A 17,368-nucleotide genomic window follows, 5' to 3' on the forward strand; every position below is an offset into this window, starting at 1 on the left:
AAAGCAGACTGCATGTTTTCAGTGATTGGATGCACTGTTTGAGCTGAAACACCATGCTGTATGTGCTTTCCTGTGTGCTGAACATCAAGTAATTGAGTACATGAAAATTTCTGTTTCTATGCAGATGTTCGCCAACTGGTTCATGAATTGTCCTCTGAAACTGAGGGGACCTTTGTCTCCAGTATGGTCATAGCTCACCATTCTGGCAGAACATTGCAAATATGACAACTTCTTGTTTTTCCTCCAATCTGTTACAAAAGAAAAGAAAGTGAAGTTAAAGGTTAAGAATGTGGTTAGATGACTGAAGCTTATGAATTTTGAAAGAGTGTATTTAGCTTCTGTTATAATATTTGGAACAATTAAAAAGGGTGGCTTTGACAGTTTGTGATTTAAACTGTGAATATTTTTTCTTCTTGTCTTTTAGCTGCAGAATTTCAATAAAAATAAAGAAATTAAACTGTAGGTTTGCCATCCACTTGGTTTGTTGGGGGTTAGTTTGGTTTGTTGGTTGGCTGGTTTTGCTAACRTTTGTCTATGAATGCAGTTTATCTACCAGCCTCTCTTTCCCATTTGTAATTAAAAACCCCTCTGTTGTCTTTTTGTTTTTACTGGGAAACTGAAGTGTAAATGCTGTTATAACTTCAATGTGTAGCTTCTTGTTCCAGAACCTGAGCTGAAGTGGTCTGTTAAAATGTAAGGTCTAGGTGTTTTTACTATCTAAGCAAGGTGTATTTTCAGCATGTGAGTGTGTATGCTGGACACTTAAGAGAATGGTGTATTTTTCCATCCCAAGGAAAGGTAATTAATATGTACACCCTCTGCTCCTTCTAAAGCTTCCCTTACATATGGCATGGCAGCTTCTGCCTGGCACTTCATCTCCCTGAAGCAGATGGATCCCCTGTCCCCCACTGGACATTGAGTCCCGATGAACTTGTGTTTGGAAGGTATTTATGGGCTGTGAATTAGGTGCTTTACAACTGGTGCATYCCTTAACCATTCACTCCAAATTAAGAGATCTGAGGAGAGCTTAGAAGGTGCTTCCTAAAGCTGGCCGAAGTTGTTAGATCAAACACCTGAGCAGAGGGAGTGTCAGGGCTGCATTTTGCTTGAGAGTAGCTCGTGGGGATGTTAAATAGAAGTTATCCCTGGTCACACTTTCTCCAGGRTAACACAGGTCCATGGTAACAGCGCACCAGTGTGTGTTGTGTATATGGGATGTGAGCAGAGAGGCCTCTGCCCACACCTCTTCCCACTTCCTGCATGAGCTGTGGGCCGTGTCCATGAACATGGTACAAGAAGCTGTGCTTGCCAGATTAGCAGGTCAGGTTTGATGGGAGCTGCTCCTGGAGGGAGGCACGGCTTGCCCACTTCACTGCTTTGGAGGTACACCTGCCCTCCAGGCACTGTGTGCCTGGGTGCACGCACCATGTCCCCATCAGTCAAGTCCCATCAGACCTTCTCCTGTCACCCTGCTGCCTCCCTTTCCTTTTGCTTTTTGCATGTGTTATTTTTTTATCTTTTTTTTTTTTTTTTTTCATTTCCCTTTGGCTTTGTTTTTTTTTTTTTTTGCAGGTGTTTGCTCCCTAATGCAGGGGGGAAGCTCAAAGTTTATGTATTAGGCTTAATACTCTGAATCACACTCTTGCTAATGACTACCTTAATTAAAGAGGGACCTTTGGAAGAAACAGGCTCTTAATTTTGTTTCTGTCATTCATGTCTCATTTTGATGACTGAAATATGCATAGAAACTAATGAAYAGTGGAGGCTGTTGCCTTTTAGAAACTGAAATTTGTTTGTACTTGTTTGTAATTTCCATGGAGACTTTTGTATCTTTTTCTCCCTTGTAGTYCAGACTGCCAAAGAGTTGATGAGTAAGGGTGACTGATTGCAGCCTCCTGTACACTTGCATGGAAACTCTCATCCAGGAGTTACTAACTCAATTTTATTAACCTTGAGYAATGCATTTAATGCCAAATATGGTAAATATCGCATTCTCATTTCAGAATGAAATGAGGTATTGTGACATGCAATGGCAGAATCAGGTATTAAATCCTGYGTTTGACTTGTAGCCAGCTGGACCTGGTTTTGCAAAGGGAGAAGATATCCTGCACTCAACAGCACAAYTCCTTTCCACCGGGGTGCCGGCTGKCCCTGACAGGGRAACTGTCAACACCAAGGGGGCTGCAGCTCCTCCACAGGCTCTGTCACACTGTCATTCAGCTGGGACTGTGAGGAAGGCAGCAAATCYATTAAACTAATCAGGTCAAATATGRAATAACCCATTTGGTTCCRGCTGCTCTGTGCTGRCCCTTCTCACATGCCAGGATCTCAGAGAAGAAGCAATCATATTTCTACCCCAGGCACAATGGCAGAAAACACCTCGGGGCTGTCTTGGGGCTGTAGCAAGGAAAGAATCAGAGCAGGTGGGAATGCAGAAATAGCTCCCATTGCACTGCACATGTGAAGCTGTAATAACCTACAAATGGCTCTGTCACCCTGCCCTGACACAGTTACTGATAATATTGGCTCAGTTTGCTGCCCAAGGACAGCTCATGCTCAAGAGCCAGTTGCTGTAATTCTTGATCAAGGATTTCAGTGTATTTTGGCCCATAGCTTTAARTCAGAAGAGAACTGCCTTAAGTGCTGCTGGCTTTGCCTCAATTTTCAGTGAACTGTTTCTTCTTATGTAAGCATTGTGATGGTGTGAATGAAAACAGCTCCCCAGGTAGTGCTGATGGTGTGCCTGTGCACTCGTACACCTTAGGGCAGAAGAGAAACTGATTTTTSTCTTTGCTGCTTTGTGTTGGTCTGGCATGTGTTTCAGCCTTTGTGAGCTTTTTTGATAAAAGACCATTGGTCTGTTWGTTTACAACATGCCATAATTGTGTGTATTTTGGGAAACAACCTTTTCTTTTCTCCTCATCCTTGTAGGATGGTGCAGCTGTCTTTGGATASCAGGATGATAGCAGGGGAATTAATGAGTCCTTCATGCTGCCCGTGGTTTTGSTATTCCTGATTACCCAAAGGTGGCCTCAGAGCATTCCTCAGTTCTTGTTGTTACCAGGGTTAGTGAAATACWGACATCAGTGTGAGGGAGCAAGCCCTTGCCAACCTGTGGCAATTTTCTGGAGCAATGCACAGATGACTGGGCAAATGAAAGTGCCCGCAAGGGGTATTTTTGTTTTGTTTTAATGGTAAACACTATCAATAAAGCCCTGTTGCATCCATTAATCAAAGCTAATTTGGCACACAACCCTTGCAAAACARTGAATCTTTATTTTATTGAGAAGCAGGTATTTTAGCAGCAGATTGAAATTACTGGGTTGCCTGTTGTTTTCCCAGGCTTTTTCTTCATTATTTTTGCTCTAGCCGCTTTTTAAATTTAGGACCATCACTCACTGTTTTCATATAATCAGTGTTCTTCTGGTCATGTGTTAAGTCTCTGTACAYTCTGGTCCTACCCGCACAACCAGGAATGCCCTCTTTGTTCAAATTCTGTGGCAAAGAAATTCCTGAATGAATTTGGAGAAGTTGGTTACAGATTCCTTTCTTGACCTACAGCAGCTCTTAAAAAGATTTTGCCCTTTCTGTGCCCTTTGTGTGAAGAGTAAGGCAAACAAAAGATAAGGCGAACTAATTCATGACTTCATTGTGTTTGTTTTCTTCCTCACTTAAGGCAGAAGGCAGCCCATTCCTAAAACCATTTATTTTATCAGTTTTARGGCCAAGCACTTTCTGTCTGCACCTGCAAACACTGCTGGGTTCATTACAGAAGAGCTTTTTGTTTGCAATAATCAGAAACCATTACAAGATTTCACAAATGCTGTCTGCAGTATTTAATTGAAAACTCCACCAGATATATAGCTATAGCTAGGGTAGGAATAAAAGTAAAGTTGTTTCATTGAAAATCATCTTTTGATGAAAAAAGACACATAGATAAAGGATTTACTTTGGCTCCTGAATTTTCATAGGACTAAAGTGGAATTGCAACCCTCCTCCAAGTAAAAGGTCATTGCTTTAGATTTAATTCTCTAGGAAAACAATTCCAAATTATTTCAGTGGTTTTGTTGGAAGAAAGTTGTTTTAATTAGGGGCATATTTTTTCCCAAATATTTATATTGGTTCTGTCCATTCCTGCTCCTTAAAGGTGTGAAAAATTCCATTTTTTCTTCTATGTGTGAAGATTTGGAAAATTCTGTTCCTCATGCCARGCTTGAAAGGTGATACAAAAGGCCCTGTAGCTGCAAATCTGGGAGAGYGAAAGTAGCTGCGTTCTAGTTGTTTCACTGGTAATTTTAGAAAGATCCAGTCACCACAAGTCATCTGCCCGCATTATTTTTTGCGGGACAGGATGCATCTTTTTACCTCCTGCTATGGTGACTACTTAGCAATTTGAGTTATTTGAAGTAATCATGGGGTTACTTTATTCACGGYGTATTCTGCCTGATTATTTGAGTAAGTTAGTTGTTTAATTATGTTTGCTGTGACTTTCTCCAAATGATTTTCTTAATCTTAAATAATTTTTAAAATATTTCTTTCCTTCCTCACTGTGTGAGGAAACTCCACCCTCCACCCTCAAGTAGAATGGGTAATATAATRTGTGCTATCAACTGCAAGAGACAATAGCAAAATATTTTTCTCTTGCTTCAGAGTTRTAAGAATATTTGGTTTTACTTATCAAAATAATGGTTAATATCTTTTTCGCCAGTGCTTGGTTTCTGAGTCAGTGCTGACTCTTTAAAGATACGCTGGGGCTGACCTAACCTCCCTTTATCTCCTGTCTCTTATCACCAGTGGGACCACAGGGCTTGGTAGGTTCTGGCTCTGCCTTTCTGTAGCACTTCAGCTGCCTGCAGACTAGATGGTGTGGCTTGTGTCAACCCTCAAGCTGAAAATTTTATTTTTGCTCCAGCTGTTTTCTTTGGACAGCTTTTTTTTTTGGGGGGGGGGGGCTTGTTTGATTGGGGTTTTTGTTTTGTTCTGTTGGTTTTGGTTTTGTGTTACACAGGGCTTGGTAGGTTCTGGCTCTGCCTTTCTGTAGCACTTCAGCTGCCTGCAGACTAGATGGTGTGGCTTGTGTCAACCCTCAAGCTGAAAATTTTATTTTTACTCCAGCTGTTTTCTTTGGACAGCTTTTTTTTTCGGGGGGGGGGGGGCTTGTTTGATTGGGGTTTTTGTTTTGTTCTGTTGGTTTTGGTTTTGTGTTACRCACTGCTTGAAAGGCAAGAGTGTCAGAAGGATTCATGCTTTAGAAAAACTATATTTCACACCCATCCAGGGTATCAGAAATGGACATCTCCAAGGATTGCATTGGTTCTAAAGAAAAACAGGGCTTAATTAGGTGTTCCAACCACCCTGCTAGTGGCAGTCAAACTGGGGTGCACTTCACTGTGCAGCAACACATGAAGTGGGATGGAAAGAGTCTAAACTCTCATCATTTTTTTCTGTGAGTTGGGCAGGTTTGAGCTACATTTTCTTCCATGCTTGTTTTAATGGTACAATCTTTAGTATCCAAAAAACAACAGAAGTATGTACATACGTTTTTTAAATTTATTTCCCTCCCATCCATTTGCATTTTCAAAGTAGGGCAGCTAGAAGAAATGGCTGGTAATTGTATGTTTCAACAAGGGAAAACTGACACTGCAGCATTTCTTATGGTTTTTCTCAGAGAGCTGACAGACATTTAGTGAGTTGAGAGTAAAGGAGAGGATCCATTTGGTGTTTCAAAACTCCTGACCTCATATGGTTAAAACATTTCTACTTGAAAGATCATGAGGAGTCCCCGTTAAACACAGATATACATGCAYAGTTCTCCATGTCAGTTGTGGTCTCCTCTATGGATCCAGTGTAYTTAGCATCCATTTGGTGGGAGCAGAGCCTCCCTGAGAGGTGGCAATGGCAGATGGCATTAAGGCCGCTGGGAAAGGTGCTTCTCCCTTCACGGAATCAATGTGGTGGGATATGTTCTTTCACATTTGTAGCTGTCTCTTGTATCCAGCACAAGAGCTAATGCTTCGCAGAGTCAGCATACTTTGTGATACGACTGTTGGAAGATATTTCCATGTTATTTCCATAGGGTTYGCCCAGGTACAATGGGGAAAATTGGTTCCCTGGTGTCACGGACTACAAAATGAGAGGCAGGAAGTAGGAAAACTGGTTCCTTACTTGGGAATTCAGTTTCATATTGCAAATGGCCAGGCAAGAGAAGAGCTGGGGTGAGGAGCTCCCAGGTTCCTAGATGGCAAGGTCCACAYTGAGGCAGTCAGGGGGATATCAGGCTTCCTTAGTTTTGCTGCTGTAAAGCTGCACATGTGTCTTTGGATCACACATAGAGTCCTGACACACTAAAAATGGTAAAACAGATGCTGGACTGCTTTATGCCTGTCTGGGGCTTGATAATTCTGCCCCCTTCCAAAATATGTAAATTTTTATTTCACTTATTTATTAATTTTTTTAAGMATTCCCTTTTTCCCAGTGGACATCAGGAAAGTGGGGATCCCTTTCAGACTTCTTTGCTCTACTGCTGGTGAGGGTGGGAGGGAAAACTGATAAATAGGACAGTGTGTCCCCTGAGGAAGATACACTGCCCCAAGGGTCCAAACCCTCCCAGAGGAGTATGTGCCACTGGTGTTTCAGCCCAGAGTAAATCAGACTTTTCAGCAATTGTGTCTAAGCTATGTCTAATTTCTCAGACACTATTATTGTTCCGTAGTTAGCTTCCTCTTCCTTGTTTTATTGACAGTTTTTTCCTACTGTCTGTGTGCAGAACAGATTGGTTTTGTTTTTTTGTTTTGTTTTGTTTTGTTTTGTTTTGTTTTTAATTTTCTACTCGTGTTTGTGGTTCCCCTAGAATCTTCTGTGTCCTTTCGTAGTCCCCAGTGGAGTGCTGGCAGCTGCTCTCAGTCCCTGGTGATTATCACTGATGCGCTTCTTACTTCCCCTTCCAGGTAATTAATGAGTACCTTTAACGAGATTGGACCTTAAAATCCCTCTGGTATCCAAGTAACCTTCCTSCAGCTACAATATGTTTTTGTTTATTTTGCCTCCATAAGCTATTTGTTCCCAGAGCCCTCTGAAAAGTTACAGTAGGAAAGAGCACATGCACRCCTGGAGCACCAGAAAATGGAATCAAGGGGAAAGGGCCTCTTTGCTTCTCAGAGCATAAGGAATTCTCRACATTAGTGTGTACCCTTTCTAGCAGGATTTGAAAGAAAAAAAGGCAGGCTAAGCTATATAAATGTTCTTTTTGGATTTTGAGCTACTCTGATGTAATGTCTCCATTTTTCTGCCAMTGCAGCCTGCTCTTAGTCCACTCCAAAGCTAAGTAACTTTTCTTACCTGAGGACAGATACTTGAAATATGATTCTTTAGTATCGAAGCCCAGCTAATGGTACTCAGCATCTCATTAATGCTGCTTCATCTGGGATCTGAATTGCTGTTTCCAAGGTGTCTGGGCTAGGGTTTCTTCTGGATCTCCACCTCAAGATAACGTGTTTGCATGTGGTCTTTGTTTTCATTTGGCTTTACATGGAGGATTTTAGGACTTGTGCTTTTGGAGACAGCTGCAATTCTTGTTTGTTCAGCAAGATAGGTTACCCTGACCCTTACCTTGTTCCCTGGTTCTTGTATTTCTTTGCAGTACAAGGCCAAGCCGTGTAAGTTAGTCAACACAACACTGCTGCATTTCAACCCAAATACCATGGCTAAGCACAGCGCTGGTGGTGGCAGCTCTTTGTGACCCTTATAAAATAAAATGCTTACAAGGTTGTGTGCTTTTGTTCCTGAAGGTCTCCTCTGCAGAGAAACAGGGCGTATATAAGATATCTTTTTAGCCACAAGATCTCTGGTACTGAGCAGAGGAATCAGAATGGCTTGGGTTGGAAGGGACCTTAAAGACCTGATARTTCCACACACCCTGCTYTGGCCAGGAACACCTTCCWCGAGACCAGTTTGCTCAAAGCCCCATCCAACSTTGCCTKTGAACACTTCCAGAGATGGGGCATCCACCAGCAGTCTTAAAGCACATGGGCATATTACAGAATTACAAAAATAAGCATTTTATCTAGCTTGACTGCTCAGATACATTTAGATGGGGCTATGAATTAAGCCTATATTTATAAATTAAATAGGAAAACGCTCAAAGCTCTTTCCGAAGAGCGACCAGAGAGGGGCTGAAGATGACAAAGAGCAGAGTCAGTAATTTGTAAGGAACAAGTGAGCTGGATTACAGTGCCTTCCTTCCCGAGCGCTGACCCCCGGGTGCCCAGGAGCTGCAGGAGGGCAGTGACAAACGCTGACAGATGAGCCGGGCTGTCCCTCCCCAGCCCCGTCCCGTCAGTGCCGCGCTCGCTCGGTCGCGTTTCGCCGGGCGGGCGGGGGTGCCCGGGGGCCGGGCCGGGCCGGGCGCTGCGGGAGGGAGCGAACCCGGGCCCCGCCTCGCCGCTGCCCGCCCGGCCGCACGATGTTCTGCCTCAAAGGTGAGGGTGCTGCGGGGACGGGAGCGGTCGCCGTCGGCCTGGGGGAGGATAGCTCGTGGATGCGGGGTCCCTTTTGTCGCCGCGATCCGGCGCGGTGTCCCGGGAGGCTGCGGCCCGCCCGGCAGACAAAAGGCTGGAGCGGGGCCGGGAGCTGCCGCCGCGCCTCGTGTGTGCAGCACCTCTCCTGGYGGCACCGCACCAGACGCCGATTTGCCTTTATTTGGTTATTCCCCCGTGCGAGTGAGATATCACGGAGCGCCCGGAGAGGAGCAGAGTTGGTGCTGTGTTTTTGCTGATGTTTGATAGAAACTCCACTGCTCTGCTGCTTCCTCTCATTCAGRGATGGTGCAAGACCACGGGACAGCAAGAGATTTTAGGTCCAATGCGATAGTCTTATTATTTTATCTTCTTAATTTAACTTCCTTAAGCACGTGGATTTGAAACTAAAAGACTTGGAAAAGCTTACTGGTTTTGTTTCACGCCCATATTTCTGTTTTTATTAAAAATTGCTATTACTGCTACATTTCATACTGAAGTAAGGTGAAGCTGACACCAGAGAGCTGTTCTGAGGAAGGATTTAGGAGTTGTAAAAAACCATAATTTCCCTGGGAAAGAATAACAAGTTAATTACTTAAGTGCTTATCAGTGCCTGCTCAGAGTGTTTTTCTCTCTAACTTGGTTAGGGATATGATTTAATGGTGGACTTGAGAGTGCTGAGCTAATAGTTGAATTCTGTGATCTGACAGGTCTTTTCCAACTTCAGTGATTCTATGATTGTATAAAACATTGACTACTTTTATTCTACTGATAACTTCTATTTATGCAAAGTTCCCACTAAAGGATCTTGGTACAACCATAACATAAAAAAGGGACATTAAAAGAAGTTCCTGCAAATTCCGAAGTAGTGATCCAGTGTTCCTAGAGAAAAACTTAACGAATTGCACAGCACAATTGGCTCTGCAGTGGTTTATCTTCAGTGAAGTTGTGTACAAAAAAACCTGCACTGTTTAAAATTTTTAACTCCACAACAAGAAGTTTTCAGTTCACAACAATTCAACAGATCAGTCAAATTACAAAACAAAGATGAAACTTTTGTTGCAGCATTAATAAACMCAGAAATTGTTTAAATGAAGAATATGATAGGTAATAGGTTTTCAAGCCAGTTGAGTAACCAGGCAGCTACAAAGATTGAAATTTAYGTAATCTAGATTACCTGGCTGAAAATGAACCAAGGAGTGAAGTTTTCAGAGGTTGTCCTGTGTGCAGCAAATGAGCTTGTACAGAAGCAAARTATTTTTCTCTTGCATAATTAAATTGAATTGCACTAGCTTTTTTTTATTATTATTTTAAATATTAATTTGAATCCATAGGAAAAGACTTTTCAATGTTTTCAAGTTTTCTTTATGTGTTTGCTAGTACCAAGATAGAAAAGTCTTTCTAAGGGCTTCTCTTAAAAGCAGTGAAGGTGCTGGATAGTTGTGCTGCCTAGCAGTATATTTTGGTGTGTGTTAATTCTTTCCTCTTTGCATGGCCTCCTGTCGCTGTGCTTCGCTCTCTTTAGATAGCTTGGAGTAGAGTTCTCCCTACCTYCAGGAGCAGCATCTACTGTGTACTACATTAATATGCACTGAAAATCATGATCCTGAAATAATCAGCTGGGGTGTTACTGTTGGTAATCTCAGTGTGCAAAGGAGAGATGTGGTGACACACCAGTCCTTTTTACTGGTTTGATGGTACCCTGTGTAAGGAGAAGGAGTGGGGCGCATCTGCCTTTCAGGTGCTGCGTTGTTTGGGCTCTGAGGGCTCAGGGAGAAGCAGTGTGGTTGTTCAGGCACTGCCCTGGCTGCCAGCTCTGAGTGTTTTCTCAGTCTCATTTGTCAAGCACACTCAATCTGATAAATAAATCTCAGGCCTGAGTCAGTGTAGTCTGAGGATGTGACTGTGCATGGGATGGGTCATGTCCCTCCACTCTAAAACTCAGCCTCCCTGAGCTCCAGAGGTCTGCTGCCTCTAATTATCCCCTTTTTTTCAGGGGAAAATAGGTGCTCAGAGCTGGATGTCTCTGCCTGTGTGTGGTGGGTGACCCAGTGTCTCCTTGCTCACAAGTTAACCCAGGCTGGTCCTTGCACCGCACCAGTCTGGGGGCAGCTCTCAGCTCTTTGGCAAAGCCTTCCAGGTGTCCCTATTGCCTGAAACATGGCTGGTATTGGAGTTTGAGCAAAGTCGGGCAGCTGAGGCAGTACTGCATGCTAGGTTTTGATCTTCAGTACTGGAAGGGTGCAGATGGAATATTTAAAAAAAATTTCCCTGGTAAAGAATTAATTCCTAGGAACATCGTGAGCAGTTCACTGGCATGTGCTGAAAAATGAGCTCATGTTTCGGTGATACTTGCYTAGGGTTTCTCTTTCCTTCATCACTTTTGTAAAGGGAGAATAGTGCCAAGAAATGCTGTGAAGCAGGCACGTGTGCTTACAGCTTGCCTGCACTTGGGCAGTATTTTCTGTCCTTACTTGTCTTACAGCTGTGCATTAGTGAGGGGAGTCTCTTATACTAAGAATAGCAAGAAGTTACGATTGAAGCTATCCATGAAAAATCCCAGGTATGTGCTGCTTGCTCTCTGGAGAAGAGTTCCATGCTAGAAATGCAGATTTTTTTTTTTAAAATATATTTTTTGTAAAAGATCACAGGGTGCTCGCCAGTTGTCATGTTGTGTGTGTGTGTGTGTGTAAGGACATTCTTTAGATTCCTTTCTTGGCAATTTTCTCGTGGAATATCCAGTGTTTGAAATCAAAAACAGATTTTCTCTGTCTTTAAATAAATGTGTTTCCCAAGTTGCACTAGACAAGAAAAATTTATACAAATTGCTTTCTTTTTTCTTTCTGGTAAAAGTTTTACTTTTTTTTGTGTACAACACCAGGCCAGAATGAGGAAGGGGACTTAAAATAATCCAAATGAAGGAATCTGTCAAAGTGAAGATTCCTGGCAGAATTAAATGAGTTTAGTTCAAGCCTAGATTGATCTGGTGGCATTTCTTCCTGTTGTCATTTATTTTTTAAAAAAATCTGTTTCAGTTATGCATAATCACAATGGGACCCATTCTTTTTGTAGTTTTTGATGTCATATGCATTATTTTATTAGGGTGAGTAACTTTGAGGCTGCTAATTATTTGCAATCCTTCAGTATTTAAAAGCAGTTTGAGCAAACAGAATTAGTACAGACTGAGATTTATGTATCAAGCATATAACTTTGTTTAAAAAATGTACTTCTGAAAGAAGAGCTCTGCTATTTTTCTTMATTTCTCCTTTATCTTACAGAGTTACTCTTTTTGCTGTGCTTTTTCCAGTCTCTTTTAATTTTTGCCAATTTTCTTATCCCCTTGAGGTCAGTGGTTGTTGGTTCATTTTGGCCCTGCCASTTGCTCTATCAGGTGGGTGTGTTCATGGTTACACCTTGTGAAACCTTAGACGTGCTGGGTGAGCCATGGAGGGTTTTGTCAGACACGTCGTGTTCTCATGCTGGCGGGGGCAAATCAGTTTTTACTTAGCTGCTAGTGAGATCTTAGTGTTTAAGAGTAAAGTTTGAAGGTTTTGTTCGTGAAATGACAGCTTTATTAATGCACAGTGAAGGAAGGAGAGGAATGGAGGAGGGGAAGGATATGTCATGSCTGAGTGTGGGTAACAGCATCTGGTACAGGATCACCCTTTCTCCATCAGGCGGTGGTGAACGGGAATGACTTCTAACTGTGCCTGGGAGTATGGAATGAAATTGGACATAACAAAAGGAAGATTATAGGTCTGGATAGTAACATTCTTGCTGAAGTTAGTCCGTTCTCAGAAGTACTGACTATATACTTCTGCTTTTGAGTGTCATTCAAGTACTTCACCTGTGGCTACAGTCCTGTTGTCTAATGTACTTGAACACCAACAAAACAGTTTCTGCTTGGATTCATTTACAGTCTAAATGCATTGGAAGAAGGCAGCATRTATAAAAACAAAGTGAATTTTCAAAGGTAGTGGAATGCCTGGGTAGCAGAGCTGCAGCCTTACCTGTAGTGCCTACTGTGCTTGTTTCTTGGCTCTTTGTAGCAGAGTGGGCAGATGGAAACCCCAGGGAGTACTTGWACCATGCTGATCCACTGGGGGAGAGTGGAGTACCCCAGCTCTTGTTTCTGGAATTTAGAGGTTGTCTGTAAATATATTTAATCACCACATTGTGGAAGCATGTTGTTCCACATCTTGGAGTTGTTTCATTTGGCTGCCTCTGAGGAGACCACCAAATGGCACGGGTACAGAACCTGCAGAATGAATGCCTATTGTTTGCTGTGGTTTTGCTTTGCTTTTTTTTTGGTCAGAGAACAGGGTGTGGGTGCCTATTTTTTCCGTTAAATTTTTAAGAAGGTCAGTGGCAGTGGGTGAAGCAGGGTGAACRTATTCAGGCATTAGATAAAAATCTCCTCCGGTAGGTACACCAGMTTTTCCCAGGGCACATGGGCTTTAGCACATAACTAAAGTGCTGTGGTGACAAGGCAAGCCAGATAGATTCAGCTGTGAAATCAGTCAGTATTAAAGCTCTCCTTCAGTAAATCTTTAGGTGGTGATTGGAAATGTGGAGGTCAGGGCAGACTGCTGTATGCGCCTAGCACTCAGTGTTTGAATTCAGCTTGTGCTTTTCAAACACAGTGCAATATAAACACACACAGACAAAAATACTTGATGTTTGTAGTTCATTTGTTGACTCAGTATTCTTTAAGAGTACAAAATTGACTCCTCTGCTGTCACAATGGCATAATTAAGACACGTCTTTTCTTTCACATTTGTATTTAATGCACACTCTGCCTTTCTGCTTCACATCTGGGTCTTTACTGCAGGCTGCAACAGGAGCCAATTGCACAATTCACAGAGCACTGTAGTCCTGAGGAGGGCCTGTTGGTAAATGAATCATAGATGGAAAGATCATCTGCTGCTTTCCTTGACCTGCTGATGTTTGCTTTAAGCAATATCTGTTAACCCCCTCCATTGTCTTGACGGCTGCAGTACAATGGCCATTGCTGTGCAAAGCAGTAGTAGGAGGGCAGTGAATTTCTGTCACATTGCAKCAAGAAGCCAGCACTTAATTTTAAGCCGTAAAAAAGCATGCAGGCTAGAGATCATTAAAACAGTTGTAAAAGTGGCATGCACAGCTGATTGAATTCGTAAGTACGAAAGAATTCCATGTTGAAGTGGTTTTTGAGACAGCACACACATACTCAGAATCTGTTAATATCTTCATACATTTTTCAGTGCTTTAAGCTAGTAATGATTGCACATTGTGTAAGTATTGTGTTACCAGATTTGTATTCCCTATGCTTGTCATTCTTCTACCTTGGCTTTCTCCCCCAACCCCATCCCCCCAACACCATTTTTGCAGAAGGCTGCTGTTAGTTCCAGGGAAATGCCATAAACCTTTGTTAAATGAGAGACCCGTTCCCTGTAAAAGCACTTTGCCTGGTATTAAGAAATGGAAATTTTGTTAATTCTTTTATTCAGAGTCCTGTCACAGCTGTGATCTTGCCTTTGSTTAATGGCTGGCAAAACAGTCTATAATTACCTCAGGCATCTCTTTCTAATACTATCCCAGTCATCCAGAGCATCCCACTTTTTTCTAGCTATATTTAAAAAAAAWKTAGAAAATGTTTTTGTCATTTGAARCTCTCACATAACTTGTCTGGASTTTCAGATTTTAAAATACTTTAAACTTAATTGCTGCTTTTATGTAGAGGGATTACAATAGCATGTCTTATTTAGTCTAGCTGGTAGCTTTGGAAGTAAATACCACAAGAAGGGAGGAAACCTGTTGAAGTCCAACGAGAGTATTGGCACAAGATAAATGGTTATGACTCTTCTGAATTAATTGAAGTCACACATTAAAGGGTTCCAAACCATCTGAGGAGGGAAGTTGTGAGACAGACGTCCAAACAGGATAATGTGGACAAAGAATGTTTTTMAGATGGTTCTTGATAATGTTGTGGGGAGAGTTTAAAACCAGAGTTTGTGGAGGTGGTAAGGGAAGTTTGTAACAGAGGGTTACATGGAAACTTGGGGACAGGATTGCATTTGCACTTTTCATATGTTGTAGTTGTCCCATTTTTGAGTGCTTCTGTTGGTCCTTCTGTGAAGACCAGGAAGAATTACCCCTTTAAATCTGTAATTGCAGTTTCTGAAGTTTCTCTTTTTCTGCTTCACTGGAGGCTGACTACAGGAAAAGGCTGGGTGAGGAGAAGGGTATGTTGGAGGTTCTTATGGCATCAAACCATCTCACTGATGTGTCTTCCTCACCCCATTCTTTCCTTTAGACTCAGCAACAGGTACTGCTGAGGTGGAAGTTTCCCCAAAAACTCAGCCTGGGTGGAATCACTAGACTTTTCCTGTTCTTTTCTAGTGCCAGGTGTGCTGCACTCTCCTTAGAAGTTTTGTCTTACAGATTTCCTGCTTTCCCAGGGTCTCCAGACCTCTCTGACACTTTTCAGTTTTCCCTTKCTCTTTTCCTGTGACACACCGTTTTTACCCACATAATGGGATACTGCTGTGTCTCACTTCTGGCTGMCTGCTACAAGATCTTCCTTGGCCTGTGAAGCCTTTTAACCCAGAGATATGTTGAAAATCTCCTCTTTGCAGCATAGCATCCTGGCCCCTTTCTCTTTCCAACTTTTAATCWATCTCCATTTTAATTTAAATACATYAATAGKGCTGAAACAGAAAGACAAGCCTGGAATTTTAGCCACATGCCGTAGTGAAGACAAGGACTGACACTTGTGTTCAAGCAGAGGCATCTCCAGCATCTGCAGATCCTACTTTTCAGGAAAAGAATGTGCTTACCCTCTGCATCTCTGCATCTCAGTCGCAAAGTCTTAGATTATTCTGTGTGGTTTTTAGCCTTTAACATGCTTATGTGGGATAAAAAAACATGATGCTTAAGTAATGAGGAAAACCCAGCTTTTTCTTCCTCCATTATTAAGGCCAACAAGTTGCCAGCTCTTGCCTGAAGGYTTAATTTGCAGGGAAGCTTRTGTTAAAATAGGAGAATATCTTTCSACCATCTGAATGTACAAGTGGACCCTTCTTCAGTCATTCAGGTTTGCTTTTTGTTGTCCTAGTTTCATACCTCAGGTGAATCTGAGATCACAAGGAGGTTTTTGTAGTTGCTAGCAGCCAGGAGCCATGATTTGTGCTCCATCCTCTGGAGATGTGCCCTTCCTCGTGAAAAACCATGCTGGAAAACAGAAGATGGTGGGAACATGGAGTCCTTCTTGAGGAATAAGGATGCAAGGGTTATTGTTAAACTTCTGTCCTTACAGCTGAAGTGCTGGAGTAAATGTGGTGGACAAATTAGGACAACTGAAAAAAATGCAAAGGTGTGTTTCCTGCCTAATAGGCATTGGGAAGAGTGTTTTTGATTCTTTTCAGTGCCTTTTTTTGGTCAATCTTCAATGTGTCCATGTGTATTGTCGTGAGTCAGTGCATGCTCTGGAGCAGTGTTGCTGGTGAGTGCAGTGCTCCTGCCCAGAGAATTGCTGTGGTGACAGATGTCCCACTGTCAGGTCAGCTTGTAGCTCTGCTCTAAAGATCTTTAAGGGTTTCTCATATTCTCTCATGCAGAGGTCACTCTCATCTTATTGCTTCAYGTCTTCAAGGATCATTTTCAAGTCAGTTGAAAATAATTTTACTTTTCTGCTAAAATTTTGAAACCTGTTCTTGAATTATCATGCTAATTTGTGTGGCTTTACTTTCATTAAAAAAAAGTCTAATGCAAAATTTATGTAAGGGCTGTGTGATTCTTTTTAAGATTAAAAAAGTTTATAATCATGAAATGTACAACTTCTATCTTGATTCAGTGACCTATGGTTTGTCAAAATACGGAATTTACGAATACATAATTCTGAAATTAATGGAAGCGTAGACTTGAAGAATTACATGAATTTTTCATGTGGGCTTTGTGGCTTTGATATGRGCCTTGTCATAACCAAGGCATTTTGCATTGCTTAGTCAGGGTTGTTGCAGAGAAGAAATTTGGCATACAAGGAGTGTAATCAGAAAGGAGACTTATTTTCAAGAATATTCCTTTGAAATTCAGGATTAATTAATTTTTTTTTGGCCAGTAAACAGACTGAAAATGAAACTCATAGACAAGTGGATCTRTTAATTTGTGGTCTTGTATACAGATGGCTGCTCTTTCCAGTCCATTTTGTGAAGCTCAGCTGTTACACTTCTTTTTTTTTAAACAGACCAGCAACTCCAGATAGAGAAAGAAACAGCCGTGGTGAGCTGCACAGCAGCTGTAGCACATGCGTTCAGTCATTTTGTTGGAAAATCAGTTGTAAGAACAGTTGACTGTTGACTTGGTAACTTCCTATTCTGTATAAAAAAGCAGTGCAGCAAGTTTGTTAAAGACACGCAAATGAAAGTCAACGTGAATTTCCTGTTTAAAAAAAATCAAGACTATGTAATTGGTAGCAAAAGTTTACACTCATATGGATATATTGACTGGGAGTTGACAGGAATKCTCTTCTGAGGGTGCGACTTTGTTTTGGTTTGAAATACTGCTAATTTGTACTGCTCCTCATTAGCTTAATCTTTTCTTTGGCAAGGGGTGCATATTTTTGTCGTTATTCTTTCTAATGGAATTTGATGCATTCCTCTAGCCTGATCTGTAAACCCAGGAGTTTACTTACTCTTTTTAGAAAGTCTTTGTGTGACCTGTTGGAGAGTAGGTGGACTGTATTTAGTCATAGTTCGTAAGAAGCTAGTGCTAACTGGCTTATCTTGCAGAGATATGATTTTAAAGTAAATGTGACACTTCAGATTAAAAAATTACTACTGAACCATTYCAGGTTAATAGGATTATATTTGATATAA

At 41.8% G+C, this 17,368-nt stretch overlaps 1 protein-coding gene across 7 annotated transcripts in view; it reads left to right on the forward strand.

The window, feature by feature from the left end:
• Positions 1-17,368, forward strand: part of NHSL1 (NHS like 1) — a 177,944-nt gene that overhangs the window by 80,823 nt on the left and 79,753 nt on the right. Inside the window, exon 1 of one of the 7 annotated variants that reach the window (XM_057370915.1) lies at positions 8,431-8,477. The exons of the other annotated variants lie outside the window; for them this stretch is intronic. Within the exon in view, the coding sequence (XP_057226898.1) occupies positions 8,462-8,477 (16 nt within the window). The 5' untranslated portion in view covers positions 8,431-8,461. Of the gene's footprint in view, positions 1-8,430; positions 8,478-17,368 lie in introns of those variants that run through there. 7 annotated transcript variants of the gene reach the window in all.

The sequence above is a fragment of the Malurus melanocephalus genome, unplaced genomic scaffold, assembly GCF_030028575.1.
Source record: "Malurus melanocephalus ecotype Western Australia unplaced genomic scaffold, MMel_1.1 scaffold_136, whole genome shotgun sequence".
Lineage (NCBI taxonomy): Eukaryota > Metazoa > Chordata > Aves > Passeriformes > Maluridae > Malurus > Malurus melanocephalus.